We start from the raw sequence: 20,433 nt of genomic DNA on the forward strand, positions 1-20,433 counted from the left end.
TTATCTGTAGACGGGACGGGACCAAAGGCCAATGCTATGCCAGTCGTTAATACAACACAATCTAGAACGGTACACACTCACAGCACGGTAATGGTTATAGCTATCTGTAGATGGACCCAACGGCAATGTTACGGAATCATTACTACAACACAAATGCTTACAATACACATGCTTTTATCCAAAGCAACTTGCATTACAGAATGCTCACTCCTAACAAAGCCCAACAGCACCTTTTCACTTCTATGTCTTGCGAAGGTTTGCGAAAGAAACCCTAACGCCGTATCTCACAACGTTAGATAAACCATATTCAATTATTGCAGCCACTACAAACAAACCAACCCACTATCCAATAAGCACAAGGGAAAAAATATCTTCTTGGTGGAAGTAAATGTGTAAGCTATATGGGGAACACTATGCCATACTGGGTTATGCATATGTTGTGTATATACTGCTTCTGTATGTAGATGTGTTTGTATATGTGTACTTAGACGTAAATGTAAGCATCACATGAATACCTATAGTGCAATGTTAAAACTAACACATCATTTTCTCAAATGAGAGCTGCATTCAAGTCCATCACCCACAAGAGGGCGCTCTAGTTCAGGGAAGACTGTTTCCACACTCCACTGCACCCTCTCCCTCCCTCCCCCTCTCTCTCTCTTTGTCTTCCTATCATCCATCTTTATCCCTCTATCTTTATCACAGCAGTGATAGCATTACATAAAAGAACACCCAACCCCCCCCCCCCCCCCCCCCCCCCCCAAACTCCGCCTCGGCACCACCCTCCGCCCCCGCGGTACCCCCACAATGATGCGGGCGTCGCCATAGTGACGGACTCACATGATGTCCCAGTCCAGCTCCACCTTCTCCACCTCGTCCATGAGACGCACCAGCCGCCGCTTGAAGTTACCCTGGAAACGCACGTCGTCCTCGAAGATCAGAGCCTTGTCCATCTGATTGTCCACCATCTGAGGTAGAGAGAGAGAGAGGGAGAGCAATAGAGGAGGGAAGGCAGACATCTTAGCATCAAACACAGCGCTAGTACCACCGGTGCCTCACAACACATTGCACATGCAGCAGACACACACACGTTTACAGAAGGAAGCTCTTAAAGGGACTAGATGGTTCCGGAATAGCAGAGGCATGTTAGCATTGCAACACACACAACTTTCAATCAGGAAGAGCTCACTAATACCTTAATACAAGCCCCAGAGAGATAATTACAGACCAAGAGGTTTGAATTAGGACTAAACATATAATTATGCCAAAAGATAAACAGAGCAGACAGAATCAGATGAAAGGATTAAAGTAAAAAGGGGGTCACAGACTGGAGACTGAGTGGAGTGTGTGTGTGTATGTGTGTGTGTGTGTGTGTGTGTGTGTGTGTGTGTGTGTGTGTGTGTGTCTCACCTCCTTCCAGATGTACAGTAGTAGTGGCTGAGGAAGCAGCCCACCTCTCCTTTAGTGAGGCTGTGTGTGTGTGTGTGTGTGTGTGTGTGTGTGTGTGTGTCTCACCTCCTTCCAGATGTAGTAGTGGCTGAGGAAGCAGCCCACCTCTCCTTTAGTGAGGCTGTGTGTGTGTGTGTGTGTGTGTGTGTGTGTGTGTGTGTGTGTGTGTGTGTGTGAGTCTCACCTCCTTCCAGATGTAGTAGTGGCTGAGGAAGCAGCCCACTTCTCCTTTAGTGAGGCTGTGTGTGTGTGTGTGTGTGTGTGTGTGTGAGTCTCACCTCCTTCCAGATGTAGTAGTGGCTGAGGAAGCAGCCCACTTCTCCTTTAGTGAGGGTGCGGCCTGAGAAGGGGTCATAGTATCCTGGCAACAGATCCACTCCCAGCAGCTTGATGTCACTGCTGTTCAGAGCTCTACAGAGGACGGATGGACACACACACACACACACACACACACACACACACACACACAGAATTAGACACACACACAGTCCATACAATCAGACACACAATCTCTCTTACCCTGCCAAATGGGTGCAATCACATATACACACATGTGGTCACACACACAAACACAAGAATCAATCACACATGTGCACTCCGTACGACAGACACACACACTCCGTACACACACACTCTCTCTCACCCACATACCCACACACCCACAGACACGGCTATCAGTTTTCACACACTTTCTAGAAACTGGAAACAAATTAAATGGTTTTGGTCCCAATGTGATCTACAGTATGTGGATGCATTCATGTTGTAGAAAAGCTTTCTTTCCAGATATACAGCACAGAACTTTCTAGTGGATCAATTCTTGTGGATGTAAAAAAAAAAAGATTATCCATTCATGTGGATATCAAACATTTCTTATGGATCAACTATTGTGGATATCAAACATTTCTTATGGATCAATTCATGCGAATATCAAACATTTCTAGTGGATCAACTATTGTGGATATCAAACATTTCTAGTGGATCCATTCACGCGTATGTCAAAATGTCTGCTGGACGTATTCATGTTGCAGGGCCCCTTCCTCTCTGCCGACTCGGAGACGGAGTGCGTATCGAGCAGAGGGCAGATAAGGCAGACCTTACCCTCCGTCCACGGCGTCCACCACTTTAGCATTGATCTCCAGCTCGTACAGTGACCACAGCATCCTCTCCCGGCGCTCCGGACGTCTGCGCAGGTTAATCAGGTAGATCTACACGGCCACCGGTGGACAAAAGATCCAATCGATCAGCTATTGATCACTTTAAAGATTTACTTTTACGACTTATTCCACCAGGGGGGAGATTTTTTTTTTTATGTGACAAGAACGATCCTCTCACCGCTGATCAAAGCTATTGATTGGCTATTGATGGCTTTGGAAAATTAACTTTGGGTGTCGTCGTAATGATTTTGGCCCCATTCAGGAGGATGTTTTTAGTGCAGAGTTGAACCCTTTCACCTACATGGACTTATGAGCTGTTAAAAAGGGTTAAGATGCTTGTGTCTGGGTTGATCAGCGAGGAGAACAAAGATCAAAGCTTTTACAAGCCATTACATAGTGTATCATTAAAAGCATACATTTGGGGAAATATACTGTAGATAGCTGAACTATAAAAAGCTATGATAGCTGAACTATAAAAAGCAAGACCAGGACATTCAAGTTAACCCAAGACTTCCAAAATATGCATACGGCGAAACACAAACACACAGTTTTGCTACTAACATGATAAGGGTGTACAACCGTGCACACACACACACACACACACACACACACACACACACACACACACACACACACACACACACACACACACACACACACACACACACACACACACACACACACACACACGCACACACAAACATACACACACACAAACACACACACACACACACACACACACACACACACACACACACACACACACACACACACACACACACACACACACACACACACACACACACACACACACACACACACACACACGCACACACAAACATACAGTGCCTATCTCCACCCAGACCCCGTGCTGCACAGCGCTCTCACCTCATCAAAGCCCATGAGGTCGGTCTTTTTGAGCTCCTGGTGGATGTAGCTGGAGTGGTACATGGGGGGCCCCTCAACTGTAGGACCAACGGACAGCTTCAACAAGCACTCCACGCACACACATTACTATCTTACACGCAGGGATATTCAGTTCCTCTCAAACAGTCTGATGGAACATTTAATCTGCCTCCACGGTGCAGTTTAGTCTATCTGGGTGGCCATTTATAAGCCCCCATCAGGCTTTTACGACCCTGGCAGGAACCACAAGTATGATGGAGAATTTAAAGCTCTTCTAAAGATCAAACATAAACACAGTCTGGACTATAGGTAATATGAATGTATAGACTTAATGCCTGATTCAAATGTACAATGAGTAAAATATGTACATAATCTTGAAATAATGATAACAACAAACATCCTGACATCATGCTTGTAAACATATTATGGCTGTTGTAAAGACAGATGTACTGTACACGTACTGTATACATGGATCTTAAGCAGTTTTAACTCATGTATGTTGTGAACGCAGAGAGCCAGCTCTTTATGGGTAAGGAGACGGTCTATAAGGAGGCATACTGACTCAGCGACTCCTGGTAGAGGTGGACGAAGTTGATTCGGTCGTCCTCCACCGACTGGTGGGGCTTGGCCGGCACGTTCAGGTAGCCATAGCGCTCCTTATTGCAGATGTACATCTGGACCTCTGTTCAGAAAAAACAAACTGGAGCATTACTGGCTAATGTCTACAGTAATATCCCGCATAAAAGCTGCATTGTGTATAAGCCGCAGTGTTCTATGCATGTTCCATTATTAACTTGCAAAACTTCTTCCGCTTTGAGGTAAGTATTAACCTCAAAGCGGAAGAAGTTTTGCAAAATCAATATATAAGCTGCGGCTAATAGTCGGGAAATTACGGGTAATATCCTGGTCAAACAGTGTGTGTAAATAAAGTGTGTTAAACGTTAATTCCTTGACTTGAAGGAGAGTGCCTTAGGTATGAATATTTGATGGAAATGATTGAGATAACTCCAAGTGCACCCCTTATCTGCATACAAGACGATCAGAACACTCGGTAACTCCTTCTCTGGTCTATACAGTACCGGGCTTTGGTTACGTTCGCTTAGCGAGTGTCTTTATACGTAAAAGCAACTTACAACATAGAATAACAATACACACATATTCAGATATATATCTTTAAATATATATAGGTATAGCTTTTTTGAATAAAGATGTCAGATTTAGATAGGATTAAGACTAGGATTTCAAGAATTAGACAGTCATAAGGAAAAATGTGATTCCTCATGGCATGTACTATTATATGTAATAACAGGCTTCAACCATAACAACGTCAAAGCCTTTGTCAAAGCCCACAGCATTTGATGTATAGCACATAGCATTCCAGCGTTCTTTAAACATTGCCCTCAATTCTATTTTTGGAACTGTTCTCTGTTGTTGCGTGCTTAGTTTTGCTTTCGTGGTTGCTTTTGAACGAAACTGCATACATCTCTTGGCAGATCGTCACATCTGAGTTACACTGGCTCGGGAAAAAATCTGCATTGTGAGTGCTATGATCTGAGTCTTGACTTAGATCACGGTTACTGCCACGTGTCTAACAGACATGGTGGAACAGACGTAACATTACTGCCTGAAGGTTCGCTTTACTGTGCTTCACTTCACTTCGCTTCGCTTTACTGTGCTTCACTTCACTTCGCTTCGCTTTACTGTGCTTCACTTCACTTCACTTCGCTTCGCTTTACTGTGCTTCACTTCACTTCGCTTCGCTTCGCTTTACTGTGCTTCGCTTCACTTCGCTTCGCTTTACTGTGCTTCGCTTCACTTCACTTCGCTTCGCTTTACTGTGCTTCGCTTCACTTCACTTCGCTTCGCTTTACTGTGCTTCACTTCACTTCACTTCGCTTCGCTTTTAAAAGGTTCATCATACCAGAGGCCCGACAGGAGAAGGCGAGGACGATGATGTCATCGAAGGGCCAGGAGTAGTCTTTGTGGGGGGGGTGGAAGGCCAGCCTCTTGGTGCCCTCCTTGCGCAGGTCCAGCAGGATGGTGGAGTGCACCATGGGCACGGGGTAGCAGCCCTGCCGGTGGCGATGCTTGGTGGGGAAGTACTCCGCCGTACGCCGGTAGTATCCCTGAGAACCAGAACAGGAGCACGAGTTCCACAGGAACATCAGACAATCAAGAACCAAAGAAGAAGCGCAGCAGTATGAGACACAAGCACACGAGAACAGGGATATGAGAACCAAAATATAAAGAACAGTGATATTAGAACCGAAACATAAAGGACAGGGATATGAGAACCATAGGAATAAAAGAGGCAGGACTATGAGAACCATGGAGGTATAGGCAATTAGAGAACCACACCATACATGGGAAACAAAGACATATTTTGGACTCTATGTCCTACAGTATGTCCAATAAGTCCACTGGATGGGTGTTACACATACGGAATCTGACTTCATCTGGCGAAGGCCTGCATGGTGTCCTACTAAGCTGCCAGTCAGGAGAGACACTCTTAATCTGAAACACCTGCTGCAGGATTTTTACATTGTTTACCGCCTTAAATTCAAACCACCCTCTGTGAAGCACTAAAAACGCCTTGATCAACAAATGAAAGTGTGTGCAAGACGGACATGAGTATAAAATATATTTATTAGAGGCACACATGGGTTAGTTTGAGCAGCGTGAGTAAACAGATCAGGTCTGCATGCCACTGTGTGACTGGCATACCGTCATTTCCCAAATATTAGCTGCGGCTTATACATTTTCTAAATCTATTCAGCTGTGAGGTTAATAGTAATACACAGGGGTAGTTAATATGGCATTAATATGGTTTTGTTTCTTACAACTTGCATAAAACACTGTCCTGCGGCTAATACACAGTGCGGCTCATCCACAGGACATTACTGCAGAAGCCCTCACCTGCGGGGTGATGCCGCACCAGAAGTTGGAGTAGGCGCTCTGGGAGTCCAGCATGGGCGCGATGACCGACTTGTTCTCGGACATCAGCAGGTTCAGAGTCTCCGGGTTGGTCAGGATGTTGTCTGTGTCCGCATACTACAGGACGACATTAAAGACACGTTTGGATTAGGACATCTCAATGAATGGTGGCTGCAATCGGTCATTTGCAACAAGCATAACTGGCCTTTCCGGTCACTTCTCATTCATTTATAAAACCTTGATTTAAGAAATTATATTTTCATGACCTCTTCTGTAATGATTTTGGTCCGTTTTTGCGATTCCTAAAGCACGGTCTACCTCAGATTAGTCTCTCCGATATTGAGTAATTCATTTTGATGAGCAGCAGGACTAATCCAAAACACCAGCACAGGATCTTTCAGTCAAAATATGCTCAGAGCAAACTTGTACAATACACCCATGGGAGCACCATTTGCCTTAGAGCCAGTCTTGTGAGAAGGAGACACCATCCTAACAAACGAATACATTTCTGTTACATTTGAGATCACACAAATTGTCATACAAAAAAAACCCATAGACAACTGAGCATTCAGTTTTGTTTCGCTGAAAATACAGACAGAGCAAGGAAAGGAGGCAAGTGACTTTCATTTATACTGTAAGTACCATTAAAGTGACTTTTCATTTCTAAGTATCATTAACTGTTTTCATACATGTCCTCCACGAGTACAGATCTTTGTCATGTCCAACCCTTTGAGTGACTCAGACTCAGCTGTTCAGACATACGGCCCAACCTATAGTGAAGTAGGGGATGTGTGTTGTGGAGTGTGTTGTGTTTTGCCGTGTGTTGTGGAGTGTGTTGTAGAGTGGAGTGTGTTGTGGAGTGTGTACCAGGATGTAGTCGGCCCAGCGTGTGTGTGTGTGTGTGGTGGCTGTACCAGGATGTAGTCGGCCCAGCGTGTGTGTGTGTGTGTGTGTGAGTGTGTGTGTGTACCAGGATGTAGTCGGCCCAGCGTGTGTGTGTGTGTGTGTGTGTGTGTGTGAGTGTATGTGTGTGTACCAGGATGTAGTCGGCCCAGCGCTTCTTGGCGAAGGTGAGGGCGCCCTGCTTCAACTTCATCAGGTACTCGTATCGGCCGTTAGGCCAGTGCTTGGGCCCCAGCTCACCAGGGTAGGCTCTGTCCAATCACGCAGGGATACACACACACACACACACACACACACATATATATCAATGTACAATTCAAAGTGTGACATACCATATACTGACTATAGGCATGTGCATCACCAAACACAAATACACACACACATGCACACACACACATCAAAGTACAATTCAAAGTGTGACATACCATATAATGACTATAGACATGTGCATCACCCAACACATGCATGCATGCATGTACACACACATTTGATTACTTTTATTTGGACCCAGAAGACAAGCAAATGATACAAGATCCAAACACTGTGGGAAAAGTCAATGACATGGTGACAGATCTACTAGGCTTACACACTTATTAATGTAGCATTCAAGATTAAGCGCGTCTTTGAACGCACTTTTTACCGTAGTTATCAAGCACATTGTATAAAGTAGTAGCCTTATATCAGCCATATCAATTTTGAGCATTTTCCCTACATTAACGCTGGCAGTTACAACGGGTGCAGTGGCGAGATGTTCAGAGCGGCCATGTTGCGTGCCACGTGACACACACACACACACACACACGCACACACACACACACACACACCATCTTTTGCAAAAGAGCTGCTTGAAGACCATGGGGACCTGTTCAGACAAGCTTCCCCATGGCTCGTGCTGAAGAGAGTGCAGAGCGAGAGTGGTGCCCTGGAGCAGAGGTGTGTTGACCTCTCGGGAGTAAACCAGCTCTCTCTGCCTCCCTCCCCGGCCAGCTCTCCAACACAGCCTCATAGGCCTCAAGGGCAGAGGGTTCAGCTGGCTGGGTGTAGTCCTGTCTGCTTCATTAGCTAATTACAGTACAGGAAAATGATTTATCTCTCCTGCATTCAAAATTTGAATTCAGGAAATCTGGCCTGGTTGCTCCATTAAGGTCCACTGAAGTCTCTATGCTCGAGCCAGAGGTCTTCGGGCTGATCAAATCCTTTGAGGATGGACAGATGAGCAACAGTCTCTTGTCATTCATGTCACCCAAGCACGCTTGAGTTGATTCTGTTTAACACAAAAAAAGCTGTCGCTAGAGAAGCTAGATGTTTAGATTTCGCTGTTCATCTGTTGGACAAGATATTGACAATGCAATACTTTTTTAAAAAACAGCATTTGTCAAAAAGGATGCTTTAGGCTGTTCTCCCTGTGGAATTCATATATCCTGTTGCTGTGTTTGGTTTATCCAGGTCTATCCAGTAGCATACAGAGGCATCTTCTTTCCCTATATTGGCTGAAAAATGCTCCATAATCAAATCCAAATGGACTGATAGCAGATTCACATTCTGAACAGAATTCAAGTCTGGCTACACCAGACTCTTCAGGCTGCAGACTCGGACAATAAAAGAATGTTGCAGAGGCCAAAATATGGCGGATTTATTTTTGCCAAATGGGATGGATTATGTTGGTGGACAGAACAGAAAAGTGGGTCAAGTCACTGAAGAAGTCAACATGAATATCAACCCTAAAACGTCAGATGTTTTGTGTGTAATTACCATTGATCTGTTCAATTTGTGTGCACAATCACAAGATCTGGGACTCATTACTTGTGGACGTCCCCTTAAGGACACAAGCTCCGATAATACCTCAAAACAGCTGCCTGCTCTTGGGAAGACTAGAGCCTGGACAAGACCAGGTCCATCTCTTGGGAAGACTAGAGCCTAGGCAAGACCAGGTCCGTCCCTGCATCCACATCCACATCTACCTATGCCCACGTGCCAAGAGTTCACCTTACAGGAGAGCTATGCTAGCTCACCAGTCAGCTGCTCTTTGAGCTCAACAGCATATCCAATGCACATGAGTGGGCTCGACTTGTTCATCTCTCAATTCATAAAAAAAACTAAGTGAGTCTTACCAAAAACGACACTGCTTTTTATTCATTTAAGCCTTAATTAACTGGAGCCTTAATTAATGACTTTTTTTAAATTAATACAAAGCAGTGCGCCTTGTACTTCATATGCACTCTGCATTTACTCACTTCCAGGACACATCTCCACTTATGTAATACACTGCAAGGGAGGCAGATCCAGACTCCTGGCACAGTGTGCATACCGTAGCTCTACCAGCTGCTCACAGGGACTGTGTGCAGAACATCCACTAACTCACTACTTACTGCATTAAAACATGGACTCTGTCGGTTATTCACCATATAGTGCCCTGTGTAGGAAATTTAAAGGGAAAGGCCAGGGAGATGTCTGTGCCTGAAGCTATCAAGACTTTTTGAAAGCCTTTTTGTATAACTTTCTATCTACCCATCTTAAACAGCCTGGCGCAGTCCACACCAGAATTCAGACAATACAAGTAGCCTGAGAACTCCAAGTCCTGGTGGAGGTTCTGGACACCGGGCCAGTGTGTCCATAGGCCACTAGCCTAGAGAGCTAGACGCCCCTATAGCGGCAGCAAATCTAACTTGGCAGTCTAGCAACACTACGTAGAGCTTGGGAGCTGTGAAATGGAAGAATCAGCCCTGATTGAGCCCTGCCTACGGTGAGTTCCCATTCCCAAACCCTAATTCTTGATGCTGGTCAGGCTAATGGCCCACTGGAGGATCATGGGTGATCAGAGGGAGGTCAGAGGTCAAAGACACACTCACGTGGGTTTGTCCATCGGCCTCCACTCTATGTAGTGGTAGTGCTTCTGCATGACGGTCAGCCACTCTCTCAGAACGGCGGTGGTATTGTCCGAGTTGTGGTCTGTCGCTGCCCTGAAGTGGAGAGATATTAACGGTGAGTGTGTGTGTGTGTGAGAGAGAGAGAGAGAGATGTATATTACATGTACAATGTATATGTAATTGTCTGTCTATGCATCTACTGTATTTTATGTGTACATGTAATTTAGCTTTGGCAATAATGCTATTGAAACATTCATGCCAATAAAGCTTCATTGAATTGAATTGAATTGAATTGAGAGAGAGAGAGAGAGAGAGAGAGAGAGAGAGAGAGAGAGAGAGAGAGAGAGAGAGAGAGAGAGAGTGTGTGTGTGTGTTCATGTGTGTGTGCGTGAGTGTGTTGGAAAGAGATAGAGAGAGGGCCACAGCTGTATATCTCATCACACTGGTTGTGGAACAGAGGTGAGTAACTAGTCCAGTTCTCAAGACATCCATGAAACTCTGCTGCTGCCACATCTACACATCCAGGGCAAACGCTCTGGGTCATGGCCTAGACTAGAGTTAAACCTATAATTTGGTGGATTGGGTAGACCATGGCAACACTAGAGAGGACAAGAAGAACATGCCTGATTCGTATGTCATGAATATAAAACTGAAAACAATTGTGAATGGTTTTTATCCTTATAAATGTGTGCCGTTTTTAGTTCCCAGAAAGCACACACACACACACACACACACACACACACACACACACACACACACACACACACACACACACACACACACACACACACACACACACACACACACACACACACACACACACACACACACACACACACACACACACACACACACACCACACCACACCACACCACACCACACCACACCACACCACACACCACACACACACACACACACATTCCCCCCTTAGCAGCAAGAGTAGACCTGTGGGGTTCCAAAACCGCAAGTTTCCAATGAGTAACATTAACACTCACAATGGCATCACACACATGCTATTCAACTAATGCCGACACAAAGGCACGATATTAAATCTCAGCTCATCAATGAGTCTTCAAATAGGCTAGTTTTCCTTCAAACTAGAGAACGAAGGATTGGACTATACATTATAGGTGTTAAAAACGTCAAAATGAGTTCACGCGTAAATGTGTCGGGGGAGGGGAAGCTCCCGATTGAAAACAAAAGCAAGGCAGGGGAGGCAACGTTTAATATACGGACAATTGATCCTTTTGTCCCTCAATCAGTAACACAGCAACTTATCGGATTCCTGAAGACGACTCGGAGAAAGGACACATACCAAATGGAGATGCGGTCTTTCGGGTAGTTCAGCCTCTCCAGAGCCCCGAGGTAGTACGGCAACGAATGGGCAGCATTTCTAGCGATAATCGCAATCACTACAGTAGGCTTCTGCATCTTTGATTCTTCGGTGAAGTTTTCCTCTGAAAAGTAGCATTTTGAGCTCGCGAAAATAGACGCAAGCACTAAAACGGCAAGGAACATGGTGGTGCAAATTCCCGTTGCCTCGCAAGGCTGGCTGTTTCACGGCAGTCCTGGTCCGCGTCAGCACTTTAGGAAAAAGAGGAGTCTCCCTTAAAACTTTTACCCCCCTTTCCAACAACTGCTAAGTAGAAGGCAATGGGGTTTTACATTTCAGCTTCCGTCCCGTGAGCTCCTAAGCATGCCAAAATGCTGGGCGGATCACAGGACATGCAAGGGGGTTTGTAGTTATAAACAAACGGTTGCAATGAAAACTTCGTATGACAGTCTTAAAGGGGTTTTTATAGCATATTCTAACGTTATCTGTAACGCATTCAAAAAAGTAGACTACTCTATGCTTGCGTGTAGGTTATTACTACTATAAATAGGCTAATCGTGATTTATATAATTGAAGTTTGGCTCAAATTCAACTACAGGTATATCCTCTAGATATAAATAGCAGTTGCCTTAACTCCTGGGTAAAATCTGTTAGGTTATTATTTTCCCTTCCCACTTGATCATGGTACACCCTGATATCCCATTCACATGGGCAGCCCACGTCTCTCCGCCTAACACCACTAGAGGGCGCACTACAGTGTGATTTCTCTGTGCTCATCATCCTCAGTGTCCTGGCGAAGCTGAAGTGCTTGTGTTGAAGTGGTTATTATGTGGACATTTTTCTCACTGTCCATGGGGTCACCCCGAAAATAATAAAAAAAAATACTTCCACCTATTTATGACCAATTTATGCAGCCATAATAACGAATAATTAAACTGGACAAACATCAGTTTTTCAGCACATTTCCTCCGAAGAAGGAACTAACAAAAAACGGTACAGCAGTGCCATTGCTTTACTTGTGACACACAGTTTAGCCTACCGAGTTTAACAGCGGCAGTACTGGACAGAATCCACACCCCTGAGCACCTTCTCTGAGGCATCCTGAGATGCCTGTTTTATAGGGACGGGGCAGAGACCAGGGAAATAGCCAGAGCACGCAGACAAAGAGACCTAATCAGAAAAGAAAACAGAGGAGTGAAAGAAGAGGGGAAGGAGAAGAGAAGCCAGTGGGCCGGAGGAATGGCATGACAGTGAGCTGAGCTGAATTTAGTGGCCCCTGCAGGAAAGGATCGGGGCCCCTCGGCCAAACAATTGAATCCGGGTGGCATAGTGGACAGAGACAAAGGTCAGGAGGGGCTTCCATTCACAAGTGGCCCGCTCACACTCACACACACACACACACACACACACACACACACACACACACACACACACACACACACACACACACACACACACACACACACACAGGGCCTACGAGGGCACTTTCCCAGCACCCTCTGTGCTTGCTGGCCTGAGAGAGTTCACTCTCCTCCCTGCTAACTTTTCACAGCAGAGGTCAAAGGTCGAAGGTCATGGGGACAGAGAGGGGAGGGTCAGGCGAGGGTGGCAGCGGCGCTCAGTGTGTGTGTGTGTGTGTGTGTGTGTGTGTGCAGGCGGGTGGGCGGAGGGGCAGGTCAGTCCCAGAGTCCAAACATTTATTCAGATATTCAGAGAGGTGGGAAGAGAAGAGAGGAGAGGAGAGGAAGGGGGGACTTGGGGCTGGTCAGGATGGGGCCCCCTCTCCATCCTCAAGACGTCTGGGATTGAGCTGTGCTGTGCTGTGCTGTGCTGTGCTGTGCTGAGCTGTGCTGTGCTGTGCTGTGCTGTATAGTGCTGTGCTGTGCTGTGCTGTGCTCTATAGTGCTGTGCTGTGCTGTATAGTGCTGTGCTGTGCTGTGCTGTGATGTGCTGTGCTGTGCTGTATAGTGCTGTGCTGTGCTGTGCTGTGCTGTGCTGTGATGTGCTGTGCTGTGCTGTGCTGTATTGTGCTGTGCTGTGCTGTGCTGTGCTGTGCTGTGCTGTGCTGTGCTGTGCTGTATTGTACTGTGCTGTGCTGTGCTGTGCTACTGTGCTGTATTGTACTGTGCTGTATTGTACTGTGCTGTGCTGTGCTGTGCTGTGCTGTGCTGTGCTCTAGACATAGTGGGGGGTCCATGCAGGTCACTCTCACTCCCCAACACACACACACACACACACACACTTCTTACACTCTCTCAGATATGTCGCGTACACAAATATAAAGCCCAAAAGCCGGTTGGTCAGTTCAGCGGAGTGTCGGTGTTGCCATCGGCTACGCATTCAGGCCTGCGGTCCTCAGTGAGGTCCATCAAAGTCTGGTGGAGGCCTGACCAGCTGTTAGGCCCTGGGAACTCAGCGAGACCAACGCGTCCACGGCCAATAATCAATAAACCTCACGTTCCCATACAGACGTACTGCGCCCCCTCACACACACACAAACACACACACACACACACACAACCCCTGGGTCAATAACTGTCACTCAGAGTACCACGGTTGGCACATTCATTCCAACTTACTCAGCAGCCTTTTTTGCAGTAGGGGGGTTGGTGTGTGTTTGTGTGTGTGTGTGAGTGAGTGTGTGTGTGTGTGTGTGTGTGTGTGTGTGTGTATGTGTGTGTGTGTGTGTGTGTGTGTGTGTGTGTGTGTGTGTGTGTGTGTGTGTGTGTGTGTGTGTGTGTGTGTGTGTGCGTGCGTGTGTGTGAGTGTGTGTGTGTGTGTGTGTGTGTGTGTGTGTGTGTGTGTGTGTGTGTGTGTGTGTGGAGAGAGGGGAGGTGGTAAGTGCTAAATCCATGTGCTTTCCTCCTCTTGTTCATCTCGTGTTTGTCTTTGGTTCCCGTCACTTTTGCACTTGCCTCTCCACCCCGACCTTGCTTGTTCTTCAGAACAGATGGCTTGGGTTCTGGACAGCGCCGGGCCTCTCCTCAGCACCGGGCCTCTCTTCAGCACCGGGCCTCTCTTCAGCACCGGACCTCTCCTCAGCACCGGGCCTCTCCTCAGCACCGGGCCTCTCTTCAGCACCGGGCCTCTCTTCAGCACCGGACCTCTCCTCAGCACCGGGCCTCTCTTCAGCCTCCTACAGTACTGGACAGCACCTGGGCTTCTCCTCAGCCTCTTACATTACGCTTGAGTTCTGGACAGCAGCAGTGCCTCTCTTCAGCCTCCTACAGTTCTGGACAGCAGCAGTGCCTCTCCTCAGCTTCCTACAGTACTTAAACAGCTTGTCCTGCTCCAAAAGAGACCTCTCAGCTTTGTTTCACAACACAAGACTAAAGTACATCATTAAAGCATCACACCACAACACCACAAAGAAATAACGACACTCGACTTGGCGAGTGCAGCTCAGGACAGACCTCTCGTTGTGTGTGTGAGATGACAAACGCCACAGCAATATTTGTTGTAATTGCAATATTACTTTTTGTTGCTCTTGTTTGTTGCCATTTTTGACCAAATACGGTTAGGGTGTTGTAAAGTTGCACAAGCTTCCGTGCCTGAATCATGAAAGGTGTTTTCAAAAATCAAACAACTTCACATCTGTTTTAACATGCAGTAGCACAGAAAATATAAGTGAACATCTAAATCCAAAGGACTCTCTCCTTCACTGTTGTGATAAACAGACATTGTTTACAAATGTCTCCTCTCCAAGACTCAGTAGAAATGGTACACTCGCAATTGGCGAATTAACTCTTTTGAGAGGTGGAAAACTCTGCTTCTGAGACAGAAACAAAACAATATGAGATGTTAACAGACATTATTGATTAAGACTGTGTCACTCTGTAGGTAGAATCTTGAAAGCAAATGAACATTCTGGCCAATCGGTGACGAGAGGGGAAGACGAAACCGAAGCGTTTTGTGGTATGCAGAAGCAGCAACACCTGCAAACACCACATACATTGTTTCCTGACTGTTCACGCTGTTTACTGTCCGTTTGTAATGTTTAGGACGAGTAGGAAGTAACGTTTCTCTGATCAATGTGATTGGTAAGGCTGGACCAATGATTTAAAAATTAGCGCGATGCAAGTGTTGGAAAGGAATTCCAATGTTCACTTTGAAGGAGGAGGACAATTTGTCTAGGTTAATAACTTACAGTATCACCAAAAACGTTATCTTTCTTAGGCTGCATAGTAAAATCTGTCATATTTTCAGTTGTCTACAAGATATGTTTTATGAGTATGTAACACTATGTAACATGGTGTTGCTATTACACCAGCTGTTACATTTTACATTGTACTTACATGCATAATTACATCCTTGAATCTTGTCCAGCCTACTATCTGTTGTGTCAATTTCTGTATTAATCTCAGTCTTCAAGAATAATGGTAACAGTTAAAATCACATACATATTTAATTTCTTTTAATTAATTTCTTTAATATTTAAGTGATCTCTCTCTCTCTCTCCTCTTTCTCTCTGTCATTTCTTTCAGAAATTACTTACATATTCAGGGATTCAAGGATTGTATTTGTCCATAGAGGTGCTCTTGTAAAATGTAAATGTGAAATGGCAAATTGTGCTTTATGAAAATAAAGCACTCCAACATTAAAAAGCACCGCTTATTAGGCTAAATGACTGCGAACCAAAGGATTTGAAAGGGATGGCCTGACATATGTCCCCCATTTGTAACAGAGAAAATCTTATTGAAATGTAATTTTAAAAGTTTGCATGAAACTTGCTGTGAAATCTTTGATTTGACTTTATGAGCAGATGTCTGCCCTCTAAATAGCATAATAATGATACTGTATAATTGAAAGTGGCCCCTTTCTCGTTTTCCTCATACAATGTCATACACAGATTTACTATGGATCTTATATAATGGTTTCACTGTCATATAAAAATCTATCAGGATTCAGATAAATCACGGTAATATTGTGTATAATTTGTCTATTTCTTTTCCATATGGGTTGGAAGCTTGTCCCATAAGACCATTATAAGATCCTTAGTAAATCTGTGTAACTTGAAACATATACAACTTTGTAAACTGTAAGGGCTATATATGTATGAGGAAAACGAGAAAGGGGCCACTTTCAAGAGTAAATCATACAAGTTTTGTATATAAAACACATTGCTGGCAGTAAGTTTTTTCTATTTCTTTTTCATATGGGTCTGTTGATCGAAACTTTGTCTTTTGAATAAATAATTTTTTGGAGCCAATGTACAATGTGCAGACCATCCACTTCTCTCTGGTCTGGAAAGGAGACCAATGGTGTCCACCTCCAAATCACCAAAAACACAGGAAAGTGCAATTTCTTTGGAACATTTGCACAAACATTGGAACATTTCTTTGAGTAAACAGCTGCATTTAAAAACCCATGCAGTTATACAGTACAGTATATCCATAACATCAATTAACATCAATTCAACCTATTTATTTATATACCCACCCACCCCCCTCCCCCCACCACACACACACACACACATACACACACACACACACACACACACACTTTTCATGTTAAACAACCCATATACCCTTCATTTTGTATGTGCTATATCTCCACAAGCACCAAACAGCTGCCTCTCTCCTTCTCTGCTGTAGGTGGGCAATAACGGTCTCTTGTTCAATCCTCTACAAATAAACAAACACGTCATCACTAATCTGTTAATAACCTGCTAGTCTGGCTTAATAAGACATATTCTGTGCAGCACAAACCACTGAGGGAGTGCAGGTCTACTACGTCTATATGGCCAAGCTTTCTATACGCTTGATCCAAATCTCTATATTGTTGACTCTATATTGTTCACTCCCAAATTGCGTGTGACGTGCTGCTAGGCAACGCCTCCCATAACTCGCCTCTGAAACCGGCTTCAGACAACCCCGGGACCAGAACACGTCTACCTTTCACATTGCGAAATCCCCTGAACCCGCTATTTCTTAAACGCTAATGTATCGTTTCTGAATGTGAAAGGGGCTATTGTGGCCTCTTCCAGTTTGGGACAACTCTGTGAAAACAAGTGCATGGGCAACTCAAGTGAATTAAAGATGACATATTTTTTATGACCCAGATGGTTGTTTGTAGGGGCGCTCGCTCAATCCAGGTGTCATCAACTACAGACTAACGCTTTTGCCATTCTATCAGCTCACCAGAATAGTTCTGTGACATGTTCAATGAACTAACACACCCATGTGGCTTTCTTTGCGGCCCATAGACTGCGCTTAATGTCAAAGAGAGAGGACGTACGTGGTGGTGATGTTGAAGTGTTATTCCATAGGGGCGTAATAAGAGGCAGACACTCTAGTACTGTTTATGCCTCTTATTACGCCCCTATGGAAGCTGGAGGATACAGGACTAGGTTTAGACCGGGTCTATATCAGGTTTAGACTGGGTCTATTTTGGGGATCAGATTTTTACAACACCATCATGATGGCCAACAGGATAACATTTTGGATGATTAATCATGTTTTGTGAACAATTATCGAGAATAACACTTCAACATCACAACCACGTACGTCCTCTCTCTTCGACATTAAGCGCAGTCTATGGGCCGCAAAGAAAGGTAATTGAGATGTGGTGGCATTAGCCAGGCTAGGTCATTGCTAGACCCAAAACCCAATTCCAAATATTAGCCAGGTTTCATTATCCAACTCCGCTGATACAGAGAACTGGCGAAAAGTGTGTCAAGTCCTCATCAACCAAGGAGTAACATGATTTAAATGGTGGTGACTGACTTTTGCAACCAAGGAGGCCAATAAATAAATGCCTGTAATAAATCAGATTAAATGTGCGCAAAGTCTTAGCAAATAGTTCAGAAGTGCAGCAGACCATATGTTGTGCTCTATATTTGAAAAAATGAAATATCAAATGTTATTATTCTATAGAATAAGGGATAATGAGATTAGAATGGTAAATGTACTGTAACTATGGATAGAATGTTGTGGATGCGGAACTATTTCTGGGGGTAAAGTATGTAGTGTTATGGGCGCAATACTATGCGGTAAAGTATGTATAGTGTTATGGGCGCAATACATTGGGGTAAAGTATGTATAGTGTTATGGGTGCAATACATTGGGGTAAAGTATGTATAGTGTTATGGGCGCAATACATTGGGGTAAAGTATGTATAGTGTTATGGGTGCAATACATTGGGGTAAAGTATGTACTATAGTGTTATGGGCGCAATACATTGGGGTAAAGTATGTAGTGTTATGGGCGCAATACATTGGGGTAACGTATGTAGTGTTATGGGTGCAATACATTGGGGTAACGTATGTACTGTAGTATTACTGTCAGGGCGCAATGTACGTGTTGCATCTGTATCTTACCTGGTAGTGGTAGCTGGTGTGGCTCTAGGGCTGTGGGGATGAAGGATGTGGAGGCTGTGGCTTTGGTAAGAGCAAACTAGTGAAGCAGGTAGGGAAAGGTGTTCCAGTTACTACAGGAGAGGGGGGGGGGAGAAGAGAGAGAGATGGAGAAGGAGAGGGGGAACAGAAAGAGAGAAGGAGAGGGGGAGGGAGAGAGAGAAATAGAAGGTGAAGAGAGAAGAGAGAGAGAAGAGAGAGAGAGAGAAGGAGAGGGGGAGGGAGAGAGAGAGAGAAGGAGAGGGGGAAGAGAGAAAAATAGAGAGAAGGAGAGGGGGAAGAGAGAGAAAGAGAGAGAAGGAGAGGGGGAAGAGAGAGACAGAGAGAGAGGGAGAGGGGGAAGAGAGAGAAAGAGAGAGACTCCCCCCAGACTCTTTAACCTCAGCCACCACTCCTCTCACTCCCCCAGTTGCCTGGCAACCCACCAGCCACACTCAAAGAATTTGTTGCTGTCTTTTTACTCTGTCATTCTCTCTTTCTTTCTTTTCCTCTCTCTCTCTCTCTCTCTCTCTCTCTCTCTCTCTCTCTCTCTCTCTCTCTCTCTCTCTCTCCGAATTCTGGGGGCACGGGGGGAAACTGGGGGAGCAGAGTGTGGCCCAAGAGTCTCCCCTCACCCCCCCCCCCCCCCCCCCATTTCCCTGGCTAACCGTGGGGAACCGGAAGACGGAAGTTAATGACTACAGGGGCCAAACCCTCAGTGTCCACGAGTGAGACAGAGATGCCATCAGCGGGGAAAAAATATACATGTCTGCTTCCCTCATGTTTTAAAAATCAATTACATGTTTGCAATCATCAAAACTATTAAATATCCCATTACACTATTATGGCACTATTAGCCAGGGTAGTAAAATATGTTGACAAGATGCCCTAAATGTGTTTTTTCCCCCAACAAGCCGCACATTGCACAATCTTCCTCTTAGATGCGTTCATACTCAATAGCCATCAAAGGACATCAATACGCTCATTTGAGTCATCGGAAGGTGCTTTAAGTGTTTCTCTGTTCTTAAAAGATATTTTGCGCAGTGAGCTGCATCAAGGGGAAGCCGTGTCAGAGGAGGCCTGGGGACGATCGTCCAGTCCGGTGACGGTCGTTTGTCCACTTCTATCGCATGCACCACCACCTCTCCATGCTTCAACTCTGATCGCTTAGGGAGACAAAAGATGGAGGATCTGACGGAGAAGCCTATTGAAAAGCCATGAGATAACAGTGTCCACCCATAAAGACACTGATGCTGCGGAGGGAATCAATGACCGCGCTCGCCCACAGGCATGCATTATTTTCACAGATTTCTATAAAATGCTTCCCACACAGACACATATTCCATAATACGTATGGATAACACTTATATGGAGAAAATCTATGCAACCTATGTGACAGAACGCGTCCACTGGCACAGATAACAAATAATCTCTAGATAATGTTGGGTCTTGCTGGAGTGGTTTCATTAGAATTGTGTGTTGTGTGTGTGTGTGTGTGTGTGTGTGTGTGTGTGTGTGTGTGTGTGTGTGTGTGTGTGTGTGTGTGTGTGTGTG

The 20,433-nt window shown here is 45.1% G+C and overlaps 1 protein-coding gene across 1 annotated transcript in view; it reads right to left on the bottom strand.

Annotated features, from left to right (window-relative positions):
* The window catches only part of cercam (cerebral endothelial cell adhesion molecule), a 17,132-nt gene extending 5,362 nt beyond the window's left edge, over nucleotides 1-11,770 (bottom strand). The window contains exons 1-10 of the mRNA XM_062554449.1: nucleotides 11,529-11,770; nucleotides 10,196-10,306; nucleotides 7,480-7,597; nucleotides 6,426-6,560; nucleotides 5,431-5,635; nucleotides 4,072-4,191; nucleotides 3,492-3,568; nucleotides 2,548-2,654; nucleotides 1,728-1,860; nucleotides 841-968 (exon numbers count right to left, since the gene is read on the bottom strand). Coding sequence (XP_062410433.1) covers nucleotides 841-968; nucleotides 1,728-1,860; nucleotides 2,548-2,654; nucleotides 3,492-3,568; nucleotides 4,072-4,191; nucleotides 5,431-5,635; nucleotides 6,426-6,560; nucleotides 7,480-7,597; nucleotides 10,196-10,306; nucleotides 11,529-11,731 — 1,337 coding nt within the window. The 5' untranslated portion in view covers nucleotides 11,732-11,770. The remainder of the gene's footprint in view (nucleotides 1-840; nucleotides 969-1,727; nucleotides 1,861-2,547; nucleotides 2,655-3,491; nucleotides 3,569-4,071; nucleotides 4,192-5,430; nucleotides 5,636-6,425; nucleotides 6,561-7,479; nucleotides 7,598-10,195; nucleotides 10,307-11,528) is intronic.
* Between the last annotated feature and the right edge of the window lie 8,663 nt (nucleotides 11,771-20,433).

The sequence above is a fragment of the Sardina pilchardus genome, chromosome 14 (assembly GCF_963854185.1).
Source record: "Sardina pilchardus chromosome 14, fSarPil1.1, whole genome shotgun sequence".
Taxonomy (NCBI): Eukaryota; Metazoa; Chordata; class Actinopteri; order Clupeiformes; family Clupeidae; genus Sardina; species Sardina pilchardus.